The sequence below is a fragment of the Wolffia australiana genome, chromosome 5 (assembly GCF_029677425.1).
Source record: "Wolffia australiana isolate 7733 chromosome 5, ASM2967742v1".
Taxonomy (NCBI): domain Eukaryota; kingdom Viridiplantae; phylum Streptophyta; class Magnoliopsida; order Alismatales; family Araceae; genus Wolffia; species Wolffia australiana.
Genome location: NC_135839.1, coordinates 8,513,727 through 8,529,974, shown reverse-complemented (window position 1 = coordinate 8,529,974; position 16,248 = coordinate 8,513,727). Strand labels below are relative to the sequence as shown.

General features: G+C 41.3%; 2 protein-coding genes across 4 annotated transcripts; both read left to right on the top strand.

Annotated features, from left to right (window-relative positions):
* Positions 1 to 1,929: 1,929 nt before the first annotated feature.
* HDA6 (histone deacetylase 6) lies at positions 1,930 to 7,649 on the top strand. Its single transcript, XM_078575551.1, has 5 exons — positions 1,930 to 2,627; positions 3,125 to 3,565; positions 4,160 to 4,302; positions 7,269 to 7,356; positions 7,443 to 7,649. Exons 1-5 carry the CDS (start codon positions 2,031 to 2,033, stop codon positions 7,527 to 7,529), a joined length of 1,356 nt encoding a protein of 451 aa, XP_078431677.1. The 5' UTR covers positions 1,930 to 2,030; the 3' UTR covers positions 7,530 to 7,649.
* Positions 7,650 to 8,969: 1,320 nt separating this feature from the next.
* Positions 8,970 to 14,841, top strand: LOC144702955 (phosphatidylinositol/phosphatidylcholine transfer protein SFH8-like). 3 transcript variants are annotated; one of them, XM_078574988.1, is made up of 15 exons: positions 8,971 to 9,230; positions 9,334 to 9,428; positions 10,249 to 10,549; positions 10,625 to 10,724; positions 11,165 to 11,431; positions 11,663 to 11,740; positions 11,809 to 11,910; positions 11,999 to 12,048; positions 12,144 to 12,243; positions 12,377 to 12,475; positions 12,574 to 12,690; positions 12,762 to 12,888; positions 13,135 to 13,502; positions 14,526 to 14,600; positions 14,691 to 14,841. In XM_078574988.1, the coding sequence occupies exons 2-15, from the start codon at positions 9,395 to 9,397 to the stop codon at positions 14,709 to 14,711; spliced, it is 1,839 nt and encodes a 612-aa protein (XP_078431114.1). In that variant the 5' UTR covers positions 8,971 to 9,230; positions 9,334 to 9,394; the 3' UTR covers positions 14,712 to 14,841. The 3 variants fall into 3 exon arrangements, with proteins under 3 accessions (XP_078431111.1, XP_078431114.1, XP_078431112.1); XM_078574985.1 differs by lacking the exon at positions 14,691 to 14,841 and having other exon boundaries at positions 8,970 to 9,230; positions 14,526 to 14,645; XM_078574986.1 differs by lacking the exon at positions 14,691 to 14,841 and having other exon boundaries at positions 8,972 to 9,230; positions 13,150 to 13,502; positions 14,526 to 14,645.
* The last annotated feature ends 1,407 nt before the right edge of the window (positions 14,842 to 16,248 follow it).

The window sequence follows — 16,248 nt, the reverse complement described above, 5'->3', positions numbered from 1 at the left end:
ACCATCGAACACCATATAAACACCTGCCACTCTCCTCCGAGAGCAAGAAACAGCCAGAGAAAAAGAGAGAGAGATAGAGAGACGAGAGAGAAAGGTAGAGAGAGCGGTAGAGAGAGAGAAAGAAAAAGAGAGAAATGCGACTCTCTCTCTTCCCCTCTTTCTCTCTCCTCTCTGCAATCATCACTCATCATCCATCATTCGTCATCCACAGATAAATGCAAAAATATTCTTCGGCCAAACACTATATTAAGACCAGCCACTTTCCTCAGAGAGCAAGAAACTTACACAAAGGATTGAGAAACCTCCAGAGAAAGAGAGAGAAAGATCAAGAGAGAGGTAGAGAGAAAGAGAGACAGAGGTAGAGAGAAAGAGAGGAAGGGAGGTAGAGAGAGAGACAGAGGTAGAGAGAGAGACAGAGGTAGAGAGAGAGACAGAGGTAGAGAGAGAGAGAGGAAGGGAGGTAGAGAGAGAGAGAGGAAGGGAGGTAGAGAGAGAAAGAGAGGTAGAGAGAGAGAGGAAGGGAGGTAGAGAGAGAAAGAAAGAGAGAGGTAGAGAGAGAAAGAGAGAGGTAGAGGGAGGGAGCAAAGGAGGTAAAGAGAGAATGAGAGAGATAAATGCAAGTCTCTCTCTTCTCCCCTCTTTCTCTCTCCTCTCTGCAACAATCACTCGTCATCCGTCGTCCGTCAGCCACACATAAATGTGAAATTATTCTACCGCTGAACACTATATAAACACCTGCCACTCTCCTCCAACTTAAAAAGAAGAGAGAGAAACCTCCAGAGAATAGGCTTCGGGGATTCGGACAGATTGTTCGAATGTTCGATCAGATCGGGCATTCAAACGATTGAATCCAAACACCGATCTGTCCCGTTCAAATTCGATCCAAACCCAAACTGAGCTTCTGTTCGGATCGGATTGTTCGAATAAGATCTGATTCTAACACATTGTTCGAATCGGATCGAATCGAATGTTCGAATCCGGCGGCGCCAGCGGCGGCCAGCGCCGCCCAGCGCCGGCTAGCGGCAGCCCAGCACGACCAGCGGCCGCCCAGCACCAGCCAGCAGCCGCCCAGCACCAGCTAGCGACCATCCACCGGCCGCCGGCGCCGGCAGCGGCCGCAAGAGCCGGCCAGCGGCCGCCGGAGCCTGCCAGCAGGCGCCAGCGCTGACCAGCGGCCGCTAGCTCCGGTCAGCGGGCGCCAGAGCCCGCAAGCGGCCGCCAGCGCCGGCCAGCGGCCGGCAAGCGGCCGCCAGAGATGGCCAGCGGCCGCTAGCGCCGGCCAGCGGTGGCCAGAGCTGGCAAGCGGTGGCAAGCGGCCGCCAGCGGCCGTCAGAGAGAGTCGCTGGCGGTTGCTGGCGCCGCTAGCCATTTGTTCGAAATTGTTCGAACAAGGACGAACAAATGGCAATCGAACACGGACGAACCAAATTGTTCATTCGAAACTTTCAAATGAACACGAACAAAGGGTCTGTTCGATCGAAAGATTCTAACAAATCGTTCGAATCGGCTTTTGTTCGTTCGAATCTGTTAATCAAGATTCGAACGATCCGATCTGATCCGATCCCCGATGCCTACCAGAGAAAGAGCTAGAGAGAGGTAGAGAGAAAGAGAGACAGAGGTAGAGAGAGAAAGAGAGAGGTAGAGAGAGAAAGAGAGGAAGGGAGGTAGAGAGAGAGGAAGGGATGTAGAGAGAGAAAGAGAGGAAGGGAGGTAGAGAGAGAAAGAGAGAGGTAGAGGGAGAGAGCAAAGGAGGTAGGGAGAGAAAGAGAGAGATAAATGCGAGTCTCTCTCTTCTCCCCTCTTTCTCTCTCCTCTCTGCAACAATCACTCGTCATCCGTCATCCACAGATAAATGTGAAATTATTCTACCGCCGAACACTATATAAACACCCTCCACTCCCCCCCCCAGAGCAAGAAACTCACACAGAGGAGAGAGAAACCTCCAAGGAAAGAGAGAGAAAGAGAGACAGAGGTAGAGAGAGAGCTAGAGAGAGAGAGGAAGGGAGAGCTAGAGAGAGCTCTAGAGAGAGATGGCGGAGGGAGGAGAGGGGGTGGCGCTGCCGTCGGTGGGAGCGGACGCGAGGAAGCGACGGGTGAGCTACTTCTACGAGCCGACGATCGGCGACTACTACTACGGCCAGGGCCACCCTATGAAGCCCCATCGCATCCGAATGGCTCACAATCTCGTCATCCACTACGGCCTCCACCGCCTCATGGAGATCAATCGCCCCTTCCCCGCCTCCCCCGACGACATTCGCCTCTTCCACTCCCCCGACTACGTCCAATTCCTCTCCTCCGTCTCCCCCGAGGCCGTCGCCGCTGCCTCCCTCCCCGATTCCTTCGCCCCTTCTTCTTCTTCTTCTTGTTCTTCCTCTGTGGGCAGTTTGAAGCAGCTCAAGAGGTTCAATGTTGGCGAGGATTGCCCGGTTTTTGATGGGTTGTTCGATTTTTGCCGGGTTTCCGCTGGCGGGTCTATTGGGGCTGCCGTCAAGCTTAACCGGGAGGACGCCGATATCGCCATTAATTGGGCTGGAGGGTTGCATCATGCCAAGAAGGGCGAGGCCTCTGGGTTCTGCTATGTCAACGACATTGTTCTTGGGATTCTCGAGCTGCTCAAGTATCACAGGGTATGGTACAATGTCTTTGTGATGCTTCGTTTGTTGATTTTTTTTTGGGTTTTATTTTTTATTTTTAATTGTGTGGTTCTGTTCTTTGTTTCTGTTGGGAAACTATGAGATTAAAAAAATTATGTTTGATTTGGATGAAGACTTAAAATCAGAATTATTAACCTCATTTTTTTCTACAAGGATGATTCTTTGAAGCAAGGATCAATACAATCATGATGGATCTTCAGCAGAAAACAGCAGAAAGCGATGATCGATACAGTCACTGAGTCATGGTTGACTTGAATAGTGAATGTACATTGTTTTCAGGAAAAAAAATGAATGGATTCCCATAAATGTTTTTATCTCTGCCCCTCTACTGCCTGTACTTTTTGAACTGTTAGCCTATTCCCTATCATCCGCTTATCATATTTTATAACGAGAATCCATGCAATCGATATACAAACTTTACTAAGTTAAGGCACATGAATTCAACTCATGTAATTTTTTACCTTGTTCAGCGGGTGCTCTACGTAGACATTGATGTGCACCACGGAGACGGGGTGGAGGAGGCTTTCTTCACCACTGACAGAGTAATGACAGTCTCTTTCCACAAGTTTGGAGACTTCTTCCCGGGCACCGGGCACATCAAAGACATTGGCTTTGGCCGAGGAAAGTACTATGCGCTAAATGTGCCTTTAAACGATGGAATCGATGACGAAAGCTTCAGGGGAATGTTCAGACCCATCATTAGCAAGGTCATGGAAGTGTACCAGCCAGAAGCAATTATTCTCCAGTGTGGGGCTGATTCCTTGTCTGGAGATAGGCTGGGCTGTTTCAACTTATCGGTGCGGGGCCACTCTGACTGTCTACGTTTTCTTAGATCTTTCAATGTTCCTGTAATGGTGCTGGGAGGTGGCGGCTACACCATCCGCAATGTTGCCCGATGTTGGTGCTATGAGGTGATGCCATTTATTGTTATAAAACTTGAATTCCATTTTATAGTTCTTTGTTACTTTCAGAGCTTTCTGATTTTCATAACCGTTTTCTTATTTATCAATTACTTTTTTTGGTGAAATTAGGGTTCTGCGCAACCTGTGTCGGTTGGGTCGAACTAGTTGATACAAGGATTGGGTTGGGTCAGCCAAACTGACCCCCGGTCGAGGGTTGGTGCAATTAGCCTCGTAATATAACTAATTATACAATTTAACTGCATTCCTTTTTAATTATATATTGTTATATTGTTCTGGGCAGGCTGACCTGACCACACACCGAGCGGACCTGATCTCCTAGTTGACCCAAGTGTTGGGTCGCCTAACCCAATCAGCTTCTTTTATAATCTCATGTGTTGAAAATTTTCATCACTTTTGGTACTTTCGGATTCATAAGTTCTAGTTGGGTCGTCTAATCCAACTAGAACTTTTTGTAAGCACATCAGTTGAAGGTTTTCATCTCCTTTTGGTTGGCTTTCCATCGTTCATCCCCTAACTTTTTCATTTTTTTCTTCTACAAACTGAAAAACTCATTTGTTCTTGATTTTATTTATCCTTCTGCAGACAGCAATTGCCGTTGGGGTTGAACCTGATAACAAGTTACCTTTTAACGAGTACTATGAGTATTTTGGGCCTGACTATACTCTCCATATTGAACCAAAAACAATGGAGAACCAGAATGCACCCAAAGACCTTGAGAGAATCAGGTACTATTTCGGTGCTAAATTTTTTCTTCCTAGTAGCAGAATTCTGTACTCTCCTTATTTTTTGTGTACTCATTTTACTTGTATATCTGGCGATAATGTGGCATGTTTATCCTGATGTTTATTTTCAGCAAAAGAGAAACTTTTACAAAATCCTCAAACAAATACGGCTCTCTTTCTCTCTCCCTTTTTATTTCTTTTTCTTTCTCATTTTCTCTCTATATTTCCGATACAATGCTATATCCTCAAGGGTACCTTTGAAATTTTAGTCCATTTGGGGTACATTAATGATTTGGTGTTTAGGATAAATACGTGTAGCCCTCCCTTTTGGAGGAAAATCAAGAATTAAAGTAAGATAGGCCTCTCGGCTCATTATCTCGATCCTCCCTGTCTCAGTCCCGTCCCCTTGACCGTCCAGCCTCCCTGTCTTCATCTCACCAGATCTTCAGCTGGCTCCCCTTCAATCCAATTCCTATTCCTTCAGTTCTCTTCTAGTCTTCGATGATCCCCGTCCGTGCGATTGTCAACCCATTATTGCATTTTCAGGCGACTCGTCCCTGGTCGTTCCCTGTTGATACGAACCTTGATCTAGGTTCGTATTGCGAGGGAAATAGAGGGCGAGACAACATAGAAGTTCCCGGGGTTGGAGAGAATAAACAGGAATGATAAGAGGGGTTGAACAGAGGAGGCAGGGATCGACGAAGGACGCGGTCAAGGGTTGACAATCGCGGGACAGGGGACTCAACAGAGACGAGAATAGAACCGAACTGCAGGGGTAGGGATTGGATTGGAGGGGAGCCGACTGAAGCTGTGGTGAGACGATCATGGGGATAGGGGATCACTGAATGGTCAAGTGGATGTGACCGAGACTGGGAGGATTGAGATAGTGAGCCAAGAGGCTGATCTTACCTTATGTCTTGACTGCCCTCCTCAAGGGAGGGCTATACATATTTATAAGAGAAGGAAGCAGTCTACCCTAAACATGAGATAACTAAAATGCCCCTAGTGGGCTAAAATTCCTAAGATACCCTTGCAGGCGGAGGATCGTATCAAAGTCACAGAGTAGGAATGTGCAAAGCTCCTTATTTCCCTATTATAAAATTAGTGAATGTAATGTTTTTATGCCTATCAACCTAGTCGTTGTCTTGAAAATTTCCTTATTTTTGGATAAGATACGACTTATGGACCATGCAAGCTTATCCGTGGAAAGCTTTGAATATTTACGTGGTATTCATTAATTTTTTATGATAACACATATTTATAGGACAAGGGAAGTAATCAACCCTGAACATCGGATGACTAAATTGCCCCTAATGGGCTAAAATGCTTATGGTATCCTTGGGGATAGAGGATCGTATCTCCTGCCTCCTCTATTCAACCACTCTGATCATTCTGGTTATACTCTCAGACCCAAGAAACATCTTCCTCATATGTCCTCTCTCCCCCTCTGTCGTCCTCTCTTTCTTTCTTTCTTTCTCTCTCTCTCTCTATTTCTTTCTGTCTTCCTCTCTCCCTCTCTCTTTCTTTCTTTATCTCTCGCTATATTTCTCTGTCGTTCTCTGTAACTAACCATATTTCTTTGTCTTTCTCTCTCAATCTCTCTCTTTCTTTTTTGCTCTCCCACTTTCTTTCTCTCTCTTTCTTCTTTGCTCTCCCCCTTTCTCTCTCTCTCTACCTCTCTCTTTCTTTTTTGCTCTCCCCCTTTCTTTCTCTCTCTCTCACCATATTTTTTTCTGTCTCTCTCTCTATCTTTATTGCTCTCCCTCTTTCTTTCTCTCTCTCATCGTATTTCTTTCTGTATTTCTCTCTCTATCTCTAGCTTTCTTTATTGCTCTCCCTCTTTCTTTCACTCTCTCTCACCATATTTCTTTCTGTCTTTCTCTCTCTATCTCTAGCTTTCTTTATTGCTCTCCCTCTTTCTGTCTCTCTCTCTCTCACCACATTTCTTTCTGTCTTTCTCTCTCTATCTCTCTCTTTCTTTATTTCTCTCCCCCTTTCTTTCTCTCTTTCTCACCATATTTCTTTCTGTCTTTCTCTTTCTCTTTCGCTCTTCCTCTTTCTTTCTCTCTCTCTCTCACCATATTTCTTTCTTTCTTTCTCTCGCTCACCATATTTCTTTTTGTCTTTCTCTCTGTTTCTTTGTTGCTTTCCCTCTTTCTTTCTTTCTTTCTCTCTCTCACCATATTTCTTTCTTTCTTTTTCTTGCTCACCATATTTCTTTTTTTCTCTCTGTTTCTTTTTTCCTCTCTGGCTCACCATATTTCTTTTTGTTTTTCTCTCTCTTTCTTTTTTCGCTCTCTCTTTCTTTCTTTCTCGCCCTCTCACCATATTTCTTTCTCTCTTTTTCTCTCTCTCTCTCTCTCTTTTGTTCTCCCTCTCTCTCTCTCTCTTTTTATCTCTTTCTCTCTCTCGCCATATTTGTTTGTCTTTCTCTCTTTATCTCTCTATCTCTCTTTCTCTCACCATACTTCTTTCTGTCTTTTTCTCTTTTTCTCTCTATCTCTCTCACCATATTTCTTTCCGGCTCCTCTCTATATCTCTCTTTTTCTCTCTCACTATATTTCTTTCTTTCTTTCTATCTTTATCTCCTGATCCCCCATCTCTCTCTCCCTCTCTCTATATATCTATCTCTCTCCTGGTCGAATCTGTTGGGACACACTTATGTGTGGCAGGTTATTTCACACTGTGTCTCATCTCCTTGCACTTTAATCTAATAATTAGACTTCCAAAGATAATTCTTCATTTTCATCTTTCCCAAATTTGTTTATAAAAAATGATAAAATGCGTCTACTTCTCTCTCTCTTTGCCTCTCTTCTCCGTGCAGTTCTATTACTAACCCATTTCTAATATTCCTCTCTCTCTCTCTACACCTATCTCTATATAAATTACAACTCCATCTCTATTCCTGCCCCCATCTATCTCTCTATCTCTATATTGACATCATTTGCGATGTCTATCTCTCTCTCCAGATCGGTGCTATTGGAGCATCTCTCTCACATACAGCATGTTCCTAGCGTGCAGTTTCAAGCCAGGCCGCCGAACTCGGAGCCCCCCGAGGTCTGAATTTTCATTTTTTATTTAAAATTTCAAAGTTGCATTTTCTATTATTTAACTTTAATTTCCTCTTATTGGGCCGAATACAGGAAGATGAAGAAGACTTAGAAAAGAGGCCCAGACGAAGTTTATGGGCCGGCGACGCTTACGACTCTGACCACCTTGAGGCCCATTAACAAGCCCATTATTTCGCCCACCTTACTTGAAAATGTGAACGAATTGACTTTTTTGCCGCGTGGCAGAAGGTAATTGGCGAAGGGCGAGAGAATATATTTTTGGAAACTTCTCTGTGAATATTTGCTGGTGTTTGGCGGAAACGGTGGGTGGACCGGTGTGTAATTTCATTTTTTCGGGGATGATCTTACAATTACTAGGAAAAATGGGCGTGAATATATAAAAGTTCGGTTCTTTTGTGCAACATGTTTAGCAAGATAGGTGTTAAAATGTATTTGACATTAATAGTTATCACGTAAAATGTTGGTTTAAAGAGTAGTGTACTTTTCGGCAATGTCTGAAAAGAAGGGCAATCTGCAAAATGGCTGTTTGCGGACTGAATCGGTAGTCTGATACTTGGGTGGTTTAAACACAAATATAAATCTTTCCAGTTATATTTGCTAATATGTTTTACAAAAGGGTTCATCTGGAAATAACCAAACCTACCGTTGTCTCTTTGTCTCTTTTGTCTACTATATTGCTGTACTTTATGGCAATATGTTTGCAAAGAAGGGTAATCTGCAAAATGGAATCATTAATGTACAGTAATAAGATAATTAGGTGTTTTAAATACAAAATATACAACTTTCTTATGTATTTTTTGATACTATATGAAACTAATAGGGTTCTTTGCAAATAACCACTTCAGATGGTTGGTTATTTGGCAATTTGCGCATTCCTTATCTCTCTCTATTTCCCTCTCCTCTTTCTAGAAATGGTAGTGTACTTTTTTGCCAAAATGTTTAAAAAGAAGGGTTATCTGCAAAATGGCTACTTTCGGGGTAGCACCATCAATGTACAGTAACAGGATAGTTAGGGGATTTAAATGCAAGCATAAAACTCTTTAATGTGGAAAAATCCGCTCATCTCTATCCTCTCTTGAAATAGTGCTGTACTTTATAGCAATATATTTTAAAAGAAGGGTTATCTGCGAAATATCTATTTACAAGGTAACGACACGAGTGCAGTAATTAAATATAAACATGAATGTATTTTTAGTAATATGTTTGTTTGGTAGATTCTAAGTACTTAGGACTAAACTCATCTCCCTCTCTTCTTTAGAAATAATACTGTACTTGTTGCCAATATGTTTTATAAAAAGGGGTATCTGCAAATTGGCAACGTACAAGGTAGCGACAGGTGTACATCAGTTAAAAATACAAATATAAACTTTTGGATGTCTTTTTGCCAATATTTTTAACCAATGGGCTCCGTTCAAGAACCTCATTTCTCTCTCTATAAGTTGAACTGTTCTACAAGATAGCCTCTCGGGGGTAGCGCAATGTGTTTAAATACAAATAGAAATAGTTCTATTTTCTTTTGCTAATATATTTACAAAAGGGTTTATCTACAAATACCCACTTTGAATACTAGTACTTAGCACTAACCTCGGCTCTCGGTCTATATCTCTCTCTCTTGTTTCTCACTCTTGTTTCTCTCTCTTCTCTCTCTCTAAAAGTCCACGGAGGGAGCGTTTTCATGGGCGATGCGTAGGGGCCAACGAGGAAGATCGGTCGATAATCTTCTCAGTCCGCGTGGTAGGTTCGTTCATCTCGAGGCCGGGAAGCGGGCGAGAGATCCGCTCGCGGAGCCCCCAAAATCTTGTCTTCGTCGAACTTGCCGTTCTTAATTACGGTTCCTGCTATTTCGAAGACCCAATTAAGGTGAAAATTGGTTTTTTGGGTAGATCGGGGCGCGTTCAGCTGCAATTTTGCCCGTTTTTTTGGTTTCTGATCGGATTGGGGTTGGATTTTTGCGTATCTGCAGGTTTTCGGGGCCTTCTTCTGAATCGATTTCAAGGGTTTTTTTTCGGGCGCTCTGGGTGGAGATGTCGGGACCGCTTGATCGATTCGCCAGACCCTGTAAGTTCCATTATTTTGCCCTTTTCGCTTGGTCCGACATCATCGATCTGTTGGTAATTTGTTCCTAATTACTATCATGCGTTTTATTCTCTGAAGCTGGTAATTATTTCATTGATTCGCACATATCTCTGAACCCTTTGTATTTCTGGAATAGTAGAAAAGCTTATATGTTCATTCTCCACCGATTACTACTACACCATTGATCTCTGAAGAGTTATCAATTTAAACAATGCAACTTCTCGTTGGTGGAGAGATAGGAAGCAGAGTAGTTTCCAATTTTTTTTGGCAGACTTTTTTAACAATAGAATGCAGTTGAGGAAGTTCACATAACCATTTAGGGATTTATTGATTTATCTGATGCCAAGGAGTGATACTTGACGTCTTGGGTCTTCTGTCACAATCTGGCACTGGAAAATGCAATCTCACGATGAATGTACTACTGAAATGGGTGCTGTTTTTTTATCTCAGCCTTCACGGTTTTTTAGGATTCTAATAGATAACCTCCTCTAGCAATTTTCCCGGATATTTTTTATATGTTTGTTCGACATTAGGTTTAGTGGCTAGATGGAGATAATTTCTACCCTTTCGTGGTTGAATCGGTGATTTCTCTTTCGTCAATAATATCAATGGACCTGCTTAGTGATTTTGGCTCATCATTTTTTAGTTATGAACTGTTCTGGATTATTTGGCGAAAAAACTGTTCTAAGATCTTACGGCGTCATGTGTTTAATGTTTGCATGTCATGAAAGCAATTAGATCTTGGACAGGGTATGCCTATATTCTGCATATATGGAATCTGACCTATTTTTGAAACAATCAGGTTTTGAAGGATTCTCCTGTCATGAAGAAAGAAGAGAAAGGAAGTCGGATGTTGAAATTTCTGAAGATGAAAGGAGAACGAGGATGGGTTCTTTGAAGAAGAAGGCCTTAAATGCGTCTACTAAATTTAGACATTCCTTGAAGAAAAAGGGTAGAAAGAAGGGCGATGGTCGTGTAAGCTCAATTTCAATTGAAGACATCAGGGACATTGAGGAACTTCAAACCGTTGATGCGTTTCGACAGGCATTGATTTTAGATGAACTGCTGCCACATAGGCACGACGACTATCATATGATGTTGAGGTGATATTCCCTACTATCTTTGAGTTTCGACCTAACTGGTCTTTTAATGATAGTGTTCGATTGTTTCATCGTCAGATTTTTGAAAGCAAGGAAGTTTGATATTGAGAAAGCAAAGCATATGTGGACTGAAATGCTTCAGTGGAGGAAAGACTTTGGTGCTGACACAATAATTGAGGTGAGCCCGTCAGGCTACGCATTGCTACGTTATTCTAGTTATGCCACTGTTACTTATTCGTGACATTATAAAAAATCTTAGTACCTGCAAAGGTCCCCATCTCATCCAGGTTTTTTTGTCTTATCATCCTCTAGGGACAACTTAGTAATTGTAGCAGGTAAAACATTTAATCATCTATTACAAACCCTACCACCATCAGGGGTATTACTGATATTTTCCCTCAGAGCTGTTCCTTTAAATACATGTGTCCCTCCTTTATAAAGGATAGCCAAGAACTTGTGAAATTTTATGGAAGATGCTTCCTTAGGGGCCTCAGATGTCGATCCACCCCTGTTATCATTTGGTTCTTTCTATCTTTCTCTCTCGTTTTCAACTTTTCCATTAGCTTCTGTATGTACTGAACATATTACGAAATTCCACTCTGTATTCTGTTGTTTCAGGATTTTGATTACAGTGAATTAAGTGAAGTTTTAAAGTATTATCCTCATGGCTACCACGGAGTGGATAAAGAGGGACGGCCCATCTACATCGAAATATTGGGGAAAGTAGAGCCGACAAAGCTCATGCAAGTGACAACGATTGATCGCTACGTTAAATATCATGTTCGGGAGTTTGAGAGGAGTTTCTTGATAAAGTTTCCAGCTTGCTCCATTGCAGCAAAGAAGCACATTGATTCGAGCACAACTATTCTTGATGTTCATGGAGTGGTATGTTGTCTTTTACTCCAAATTTTCCCTCTTTTTCCCCTCTTCCCTTGGGTAAGGCACATCATGTGGATGGTGGGTGTTGATGTTGAGGATATGATGATGCTTGACGAACTGTAACATAGTCCTAAGGATTTCCATCATCATCCTCCTTGTCATTGTGAACCGTGTTTTTGGACGTTGATGTTGACAGGCTGACGATCCATATCTTATCTTCTTGTGTCCTTTGTCCAGGGACTGAAAAACTTAAGTAAAAATGCTAGAGAACTCTTACAACGTCTGCAGAAAGTTGATGGAGACAACTACCCTGAGGTAATGTTGTCCGACTGTTGTATGATAAAATTTGCGAGATGGGACTCAACAGTTAAATTTCGCTACAGACTTTGTGTAGGATGTTTATCATTAACGCTGGACCTGGCTTTCGGCTTTTGTGGAACACTGTAAAGTCTTTCCTTGATCCAAAAACAACGTCAAAGATCCATGTAAGGGCCTTATCTGCTTTCACACGTTTTTCACTTCTTGCAAAATTGTTGTGGTTGGCCTTAATCTGTCTTTTTTCTGTCTTTGTAGGTCCTTGGAACAAAGTACCAGAGTAAATTACTCGAGATAATCAATCCATGGTAACTATTATTAACTTTAATAACCCAACATTCAAATGCCCGTTTTTTGTTGATTTGTGGTTAACTAATAAATTTCAATGAGAATATTTCTCTAGGGAATTGCCAGAATTCCTGGGTGGCACATGTACATGCGCAGATAAAGGGGGTTGCCTCATGTCAGATAAGGGCCCGTGGCGCGATCCAAATATACTGAAGGTAAAATTTCTTCTGGAATTATTTATGAAAATTAGTTTCTTTTTTGAAAAAAATGAAATTCAGTTAATCCTAAACTTTTTGTCATGTTTCTTAATTTTTTCTGCTTCTATTGTAACCTCTAATAAATGCGCAGATGGTTCTCAATGGTGAAGCCCAATATGCGCGTCAAATAGTGACGGTGTCCAGTTCTGAGGGGAAAATCATTGCTTATGCAAAGCCTCGTTACACTGCTGTAAGTATAGTCATTATTTTCAGGGATATTTTATTTTTGTTTATTTGACTTTTCTGACCAATTTGGGATATCTATCTTTTTTCTTCTTTCATCTTCAGAGTAAAGGTGGAGACACTTCCACTGCAGAGTCAGGTTCGGAAGCTGAAGACATTACCTCCCCAAAAGCGTGCAAAATCTACGTCCCTCTTTCTCAGCTGACCCCAGTTTGTGAAGAGGTAACCGAATAATCTTTTTGTTTTATGTCAGTGTTCTGTTACGTTTGTAATGTTTTATTTAATATACACAGGCAAAAACAAACTCAAAAGTGCAAGTCGGGGGCAACGTTTCAGAGTATGACGTCCCTGTGGTTGACAAGGCCGTGGATTCTGCTTGGAAGAAAGAAGAATCAGGAAACTATCCTCCTTCAACCACAGGTTTTCGTCTTTGCTTTAACTGTTTTCCATAATTATTTTTGATGTTATATTAAGAGAGAATAATGATTCTATTATTTCAAAAAAAAAGAATAATGATTCTATTATACGCAATGAACATGAGCCTACATATAGTGAATCCTGCTTAGCCATAGAAAGAAAAAAAACAATAATTATTGGAGAGGCAGACTTAAATGTCAATAAAAATCCTACTTCTTTACCGTTAAAAGAAATTCTGATCATGTCCAGGGATCTATATTGCAGCGGACAAAAACAAGGCCCCTTTGGGGATCCGAGGGCAAGTGATCGCCATCTTCATCGCCATCATTGTCACGATCTACGCCTGGCTCAGATCAATTGCGGGCTCTGCGATCAAGACACTTCCAAGAAACGTCAGCGTATCATTTCTCGAGGAACAGAACCAACCTCCTCCATCCCCAGCTTTGTATGAAGTAGATCTATTCCCGTCGGTTCTAACACGCCTAAAGGAGCTCGAAGAGAGGGTTGACTCCCTCCAAGCAAGGCCACTGGCTATGCCATTGGAGAAGGAGGAGCTACTCAATGCTGCCGTCCGCCGAGTGGATGCTCTCGAAGCTGAGCTCATCGCCACCAAGAAGGTATGTCTCTATCTATTTACTGAGAGGGGAAAGAACTCCAAACTGAAGCATGTTTTGCATAGTATAGCCTCATCTAAGGCTAGGGGAAATATGATGGACAACAGAATAGGATAGACGGGACTGCCCGGGATGGAACAGCATAACTGTCAGTTCCATGACATAATCTGCAGTTTGGTTCCGTTTCCATCTGGAAGACCAGACGGGGTGGATTACCGAAGAAACGTAGGACGGTTGTAAACATAGAGGAAATCACTGGAGTCTAATGATAGAGTGGACTAAAACTTAATGTAATGGATGAAAAAAAAGGTTTCGTTCCATTTTCGTTCTGAGGTCAAGATGAATGACTGATGATGATAACAGATGGAATGGATGATGGATTGTAGTTCATCCACAAGCCTTAGTCTCAGAATGGTGACTTCTGGGAAGGTGACTGATATAATCTCTGATTCGAGATCTATCAAGAAATATAGAATATAGGGGAATGTGAAATATGGCAACTCTTGGCTAATGCTCGCAGCTGAGTCAGCACCTGCAAGCCTTACGGAGGATTTCAGGACAATTGTCTTCCTTTCCCCACATCCAGGGATCCTACAAAATCATTAAACCTGGCGGCTGCTCGCTCTTTAATCAATGATTCACCAGCCACTAGATCGATGAAGAATCTCTCAAAAATCTGCTCTTTGATCAGTGATTCACCAGCCACTAGATCGATGAAGAATCTCTAAAAAATCTGCTCTTTGATCAGTGATTCACCAGCCACTACATTCAGGGATCCCATCTTTTTTACACTTTTTGCCGTAAACCCTTTATAAACATCTAATGGCTTATTACCAACATGCCCTTGTTGGATTATAGTGAGGGAAATTTCTGGTTTGGCAAGTTCGCCAACTGTCTCTCTCTGTCTTTGGTAGATAAGGTACATGGTGAATGTGTTACAAAAGTGGCTGGATGAACTGGGGATGCATTTATTGTAATGAAATTGTACAAATTTGGTTTTTATGTTTAATTTTAATTTCATTTCAGGCTCTTCACGAGGCTCTCATGAGGCAGGAGGACCTTCTGGCATATATAGATCGCCAAGAGTATGCCAAATTTCAGGTGAGGATGAGGAATGAAGAAGACCTTCTGGTTTTCTGCTATTAAGTGTAGTTATTTATTTTTCCTTTTCAACACTTTTCTTTTTTGCAGAAGAAGAAGTTTTGCTGGTGAGTCAGCGATCCCGGCTTCCTGAGGCAGTTTCAACGGTCTTTGTACAGACTTGAGAGAGTTGGACTCCTTTTTGGTTTCCACTCATATACATTACATGTTCAATAAATGAAAAGATTCTCAGGTTGATGAAGACCCAGAATGTCCAGTCAAATAGTGCATGGTAAGTTATTGAAACTATATTGGAAGGTGTTTGAGTTCTACAGCATATACCGGGAAAAAAATGAAAAACCTTTAGCTTGCCCATGCGCTCAAGTGCATGTTTTTTTTCCAGCAACAAATAAAAACTGTCATAATTAGTTGACTTAATATTGAGAAACAGAGTTTCCACAATCGACTGTGGTTATTCGGTTATTTTTCAAAATTAAAGGAAGTCCCTTCAAGCCTACAAAAAGTGTTGAGTAAAACCCTTGTTGAAGAAGTCATTTATGGCATAGTGAAATTGATTGTATGAAGAGTCTTGGTTTTTTGTTCTCCTGTTTACAGGTTGTCATCAATATTAGTAAATAATGGTGAGGTCTGTCTCATGAATATGCAAAGGGAAGCTTTGGTCAGTTGACTTACATTTTTCTGAGTTATATTGACTTGATTGATTAAGCATTTACCTGATAAATATTTATTGGTCTTTTAATTTCCTCATCAGGAATGTCATGATTCAACTCATAAGTTAGTGATTTAACTCTGAAAAGCTCAAAGTCAAGTGCCAGAGGTCAGAGATTATGTTGACCAAGTCAAGTATGTGTGATGGATTGGTCTACTGAACCTTGTCGACCAAGTCAAATGAATGACTGAAACAACAAGTGTGGCAATGAATGAGCAAGTCCATAGATCAGCTGGGCTAACATATGAATAAAAAAATGCATGTTATTTGTTATAGTCTGTTTCATGATTTTTAAATAACAAAAGCAGGCCATAAAGTGCATGAAAATTAGGATTGCTTATCTCGCTGTTTTGGTATTTTACGATAATTTTGTATTGGTGACAAGGGGGCATTGACGGAACCAAATTGTGTAATTATTTTGATTGTCGTTGTAATTAATTTGCCTTAAATCAAATAAATTTGTAAAAATAGAAACTTACTCAAAGATGATGTATAAATGAGAGTAAGGCCGTCTCCACAGCGACTGGTCTTTAGGTGTAGATTCAATAGTTGAGCTATCAGTTAATAAGATTTAGTAATAATACTAAAGATAATGGTAATAAGAAGAGATAACTAATTAATAATTAGAGGGGATAATACTTTAATAAGATAGGTATAGAAAGGGGAATATTAGATATATGGTTATATCTTTTATAACTACTACGATTAAGAAGGAATTAAGATACTAGGTCGCTAGTGAAGAAATATAAAGTACTTAATAAGAGTGATTAGTAATGAGAGAATAGAAGAAAGAAGAGGAGTTATACAGATGAGTATATATGTATATATACTAAGAGAGAACAGAGGAACTAGAGCAGTATTTATATATTAATAAGATAGATAGGGAGAGAATAAGTGAGTATCTGACTATAATATGCGAAGAATTTAGGTGTGGGAGCT